General features: G+C 41.1%; 1 protein-coding gene across 1 annotated transcript; it reads right to left on the reverse strand.

The window, feature by feature from the left end:
• Positions 1 to 78: 78 nt before the first annotated feature.
• LOC109555064 (melanoma-associated antigen B18-like) lies at positions 79 to 2,345 on the reverse strand. Its single transcript, XM_019955609.2, has 3 exons — positions 2,245 to 2,345; positions 743 to 1,834; positions 79 to 620 (listed from the first exon to the last, which is right to left on the reverse strand). The coding sequence occupies exon 2, from the start codon at positions 1,774 to 1,776 to the stop codon at positions 754 to 756; it is 1,023 nt and encodes a 340-aa protein (XP_019811168.2). The 5' UTR covers positions 1,777 to 1,834; positions 2,245 to 2,345; the 3' UTR covers positions 79 to 620; positions 743 to 753.
• Positions 2,346 to 5,442: the final 3,097 nt, after the last annotated feature.

A 5,442-nucleotide genomic window follows, 5' to 3' on the forward strand; every position in this document is an offset into this window, starting at 1 on the left:
CACAATAGTTTTCAAAGAGCAGATGCTCAATTAATATTTGGGGAATGAATGAGACAGACAGCATGAGTTCCAGTTTATAAACATTTTATTTCTCTTATGTTCTTTAACAAGCTAAGCAAAGCCAGGTATGTATCTTTTATTTTTATAGAATAACAGATTAAAATGATTAAGGGAAAGCAAGAACTGTATATTTTTTAAGATTTTACCCCCCTGCATGTTTTCATCCCAGTAATTTTGCTGTTGAATTTTTTCACATGGTCCAAAGTACCATGCCATGTTGTGTTGTTCTAGTTCAATATATACTAAAGGTTTCCCCATTTATGTTGCAAAATAATGAAACTCTTATATCTATTGAGTTAAATCTAACATGCAACCAAAATCACTAGTAAGTTTAGATTCTGAAATGTATATCTTCTTTAAAAGAAAACCTTTGAAATATAACAAAAGGAAAGAAAGGAAGGGAGAGAGAGAGAGAGGAAAAAATAGAAAGAAAAAGAAAAGAGAAAAGATTAAACTCTAAGTTTGCCATATAGAACAGCAACACAAAGATGATATTATAGTTTTCCCTGTGGGCCCACCCTGGTCATCCACAGCTTAGAACGTTACTGCTCTTTTTCAACCTAAAAAAGAAAAAAAAAGAGAAAGGTAAAATTTCAAGTTAGCAATATATACCAGGAACTCCAGGATGGTATACACTTCTCCAGTCCCACCCTGGCCCTCCACTGTTAGAATGCTGACACACCTTTTTGAATTTCACTTAGCCTGGGAGGAGGTGCTGGCTCTGGCTCTGGAGCGGGCACTGGCCAGGGCAGCAGTACGAGCCCTGGCTGCAGCTCTGGCTCGGGCTCTCTCTTCCTCATCTCTCAAAGCCTCTTGATACCAGGATGGGAAGGCAGTGGGAACGGTATCGTGAACCTTGGCTAAAAACTCCAGGACTTTCATTTTGCTTGTTTCAGCATGGGCTCTCGGGCCCCACAGGAACTCATAGCATGGAGGCTCACTGTTGGCCACCTGGCGGTACTCCAGGTACTTGAGCTGCACCAGATCTTCTGTGAGGACCTTCTTGGGATCCCCATAGATGAAGTGCTTCCTTTCAGCATATATGCCCATCATATTCAGCACTTCCCAGATTGCCTCTTCAGGGGCGCAGTTGCCTCTCATGAAGATCACACCAAGCACAATCATCAGGATGCCGGTCTTTGGCATGTGCTCATATTCATTCAGAGCTGAATCATAGGAGAGGTCTAGTTTGTTGACAAGGGTGTAGCAGTGCCTGGTAGGATCTACTTCCTTCAAATCAACACCAAAAGCCAGCTCCATATGATCAGAAGCTCTCTTAAGGATCTCATTGAAATGATTCTTGTACTGTTTGATAACAAACTTCAGCATGTCTGCCTTCTTAATTGGCTCTCTCTTTTGATACTTCTGCAGCAGAAACTGCACCAACAAAACCACTTTCTTACTTAAAATCTCACTGAGTGAGCTCTCAGCGCCCCTGGGGAAGCTTGCGCTTTCCGCCTTTGGGCTATTGATATTTTCAGCTGAGTTGGTGCCTGAACTAGCTGCAGTAGCACCGGTGGCTCCCTCACGTGCCTCAGGAGTGCTGGGTGTCCCAGCAGCAGGCAGATTCTCAGGTCTGTCCCCAAAGACCGGGGAATGGGGCTTTCCTGCTGCTGCTGCCCCAGTGGCCTTAGCAACCTCTAGGCCCTGGGTCTCAGTACGGGCCTGGCGGCGTTTCTCACGGGCACGGAGCTTACTCTTCTGACCCCGAGGCATGATGACTGGTCAGGGACCGCAGGCAATTGCTTAAGCTGCCAAGGTTGATGAGCTCACCCTAGAAGACAGAGGAAAAGAAGGCGTGTATAGCCTCCGTAGGGAGATTCTTCTATCTTGGCTCCAAGAAAACTGCCTTTGTTGATCCCCTTAAGGGTACCGTTTTAGGAACCCACAAGACAGAGGCCAACGGAACTCTGTGGGCCTCCTTTGTTCATCAGGGGCTTGTCACCTTAATTCTAACCCGGAATACTGAACTTGACTCCTGACCAGTCCTTTTACGACTCCCTCTGCTGACTTGAGGCTGCCCCTTCAGACCACGGCTTCCTATCCCACAAATTCTCCTGGTGGAAGTAGGGGGTGTTGGGCCTAACAGTCACTTTTGAGACACTCGGGGGTTGAGGGTCGGGATGGCGCAAGTTAGGATAGGGAGGGGCTCTACGGGACCACCTGAGTTCTAAGATTGTTCACCTGGACACTTGTCCAATCCTGGAACTCGTTCCTCTATAGATACACGACACCACACCTCTCCAACTGAAGCCTCAAGCTCCAAAGCTGCCGCGGCGGAAGGCAGGGAAAGCACTTCCGGTATCGCCCAACTGGGTTTGAGGGCGGGGGGGAACCGGTTCTGGAAGGGCCTCCCTGTCTGTCCTGGTAGGTGGAGAAATCGTGCAGAACTCACATGAGGGAGTTTTACCTGACTCATGACAGGGCCTGGGACTTCTTCCTCTGCTGAGCTAAGTCAGCTGGCCACAGACCAGGGTTCTCATTTCCCTCGGATCCCCCAGTAGGAAGTAAGGGGTAGCCTGAGCCTAGCAACCATGTCTAGGGCCTCCCAAGACTGATAGTCGGGGCGGGGGGGGTGGCTCTTTGTGGACTTTTATTTTGGAATGGGCTCTCCCCTCAGTCCTCACTCAGTTTCTTACCTTGATGTTTTGCAAGTGAGCTATTAATCTGGTAGGGTGCCAGACCAATCAAGCAAGGCATAAATCTGTAAATTTAAGGAGAATTGACTACTGTACAATACTCTACTCACTATGAGTAAACATAAGATATGTTGCTCTATTTGAGATTTCTTTTACCTAAGTCTGTCAGTAATTTTTTTTACATTTACTTCCATAAACATCATGTGCATTGTTGTTAGTTTTCTTTTGAGGTATCTTTTGGATAGCACTGCTGTTTTAAGATATATTTACCATTATATATCCTAGTTACTTGTTTTGTGATAAGCGTCCTCCTATTGGGACTTCCCTGGGAGTCCAGTGGATAAGACTCCGAGCTCCTAATGCAGGGGCATGGATTCAGTCCCTGCAGGGGATCTAAGATCCACATGCTACGAGGTACAGCCTTTAAAAAAAAAATCTTCCTTTTGATACAGTGATCTGCACCAGCTTTTGAAGTTTCTTATAAATTTGAATCTTTGGCAGCCAATTTCCTTGGGGTTTTTAATTAGAGAATCATATTACCTTTTTTCATTATTCATAACTTTGTTTTGGTATTGCTGTGTATGGCTGTATACTGGTTATGCAGTCCAGTCCAGGTTTGAACAGTAGAGTTGGTACTGTACCTCCATGCCCTCTTCTGGACTTTACTGGAAATGTTTCTAAAAGTTTCACACTTATATATGTTTGCTATTGATTTAACAATATGGAAATTGCATTCTAATGTAAGTTTTCTAAAAGTTATTACCATGAACTGGTGTTGAACTTTTATCAAAGGTTTTTTCTTTACTCCTACACTTGATCAAATGCTTTCTCTTTTCTGTCTGATAATATAGTGAATTCCAATACGCTTTGTTGGCAAAGCCATTCCAGAGGTGACACTGAAATTCTGTTTGGAGATCCATACCGTCTGTAGTTTCCATTGTGGTGATGTTGTCAATCATTGAGGATCATCACTGTCATCCATTAATCCACTAGAAGCTGCTGAGTTGTAATTCTCTAATTCTATCATTCTTTCTCAAGACTATTACCTGAAATATATGTATAGGTAGAACCCTCTGTTATCCTCTCTCTTTTTTTTTTGAGGTGAGCCTTCAATAGCCCTATTTTACTGCCTAGATAGACTGATAAAGAAAGCTAAATCTCTCTGTCTAATCAATATCAGAACACTCTTTAGCCCAAAATTGTTTTGTTTTTTGTAATTTTAAATAGCAAAAAAATCTTGCTTGAGAACTAAACCAGTTAATAACTGGTTGAATAATTCATCTGCTATTAATTACTATTAACAAGCAGCATTGGGGTAATCAGTGTTTAGGCCCTAGAGTTTGTTACATGATATAGTATTTGTGCTTACAAATAGTTATGATTTTGGAAGACATAGAAAATATTCCTATGATTTATTCAAAGTCAGCATTCTTTGAAGGGGTATAATTTCTCTATTCTTTCTATATAGCTATACAATCATTATGCTAGTTGAGTTTTATTATTTTCTTTATAAATTCTAACATGGATTATGGCAAGTATTGTAAGTGTTATTACTACTTTAGTTTATACACATTTAGACATAAAAACAAATTGTGGCACTCTGTCCTCTGGGTTCACAATTTATTTAATATAGGCCTGTCCTAATGAACTTCATATTAGAACTCCATTAATGTGGTCAGTGCAAACTTATCTGCTTTTTTGAATTAATATGCTCTCTCAATTTATTAAAAATAATTTTTCCAACTTCTCAATTCACTCGTTAGTAATTTAAATATTTAGATTTTTAAATGAATATTTACTTCTTGAGTAGGTGACATTTTTGGTTGTTTCTAAGGTAATAAGTCTGGAAATATAGAATGTTCTGGAGCAAAGAGACTCAAACTGTGAGTAAGGAGTCTTAAGTAAGAAACAAACTGTTAGAACTATTTTAGAGTTCTTTACTTTTTATAACCTCCCTCTCCCTCTGTGCTTCTGCCCATGCTGCTTCTCCCTGAATGGTATAATAATGCCTTCTCAAGCACAAGGCATTTAGAGTGATTCTGCCCCTGATAACAAGTGCAGCCTTTCAGTAGTTGAGGACTTTGTTCACCTTTACTTTCTGTTTCAGTTCAGTTTGAACAAATTGTCCACACTTAGGTCTGCTGCATCCAATACCATTTCAGCCATTTTAATGGCCACACTGCCCATGGAGGACTGAATTTCTGGAGTCTTCCTTATCCCTATACCTCATCCTCTAAAACATCCGCTCCAGCCAAGATAATGATATTAAGGAGGAACAAGACCATTTTAGATAGAGGCCATTTTAGAGGAATGGATGCACTGTCTTCAGTGAGCCAAATACCTATGACAGCATGCTCAGAATGACATAGCCAGGAGTCACTTTGTCAGCTTAAGTGAACTCTGTTTTTGAACACATAAGTTTGCTACTTGCCAGGCAACCAAAATAACAGTAGAGAGTTTATTTCAGAAATAGAATATGTTAATATGGCTTAGTAAATGGAAGATAAGGAAATGTTCTAACGGTACATGTTACTGAGTCAGGACTAGAACTAAGGTGGAGGTGAGTGATAAAAACATTGTCTTTATTTTAAATAATTAAATAAATAAATACAAAGTTATACATAAAGACAGGATCTGAGCCTGCACTTGTATGACCCTGAGAGTGAGTGCTTCAGTTGTCTAACCCTGTTTTCAGCCAGTGAATGTTTTTTTTTTTTATGTATGGTATTTTCTTATCATGGGT

The sequence above is a fragment of the Bos indicus genome, chromosome X (genome assembly GCF_029378745.1).
Source record: "Bos indicus isolate NIAB-ARS_2022 breed Sahiwal x Tharparkar chromosome X, NIAB-ARS_B.indTharparkar_mat_pri_1.0, whole genome shotgun sequence".
Lineage (NCBI taxonomy): Eukaryota > Metazoa > Chordata > Mammalia > Artiodactyla > Bovidae > Bos > Bos indicus.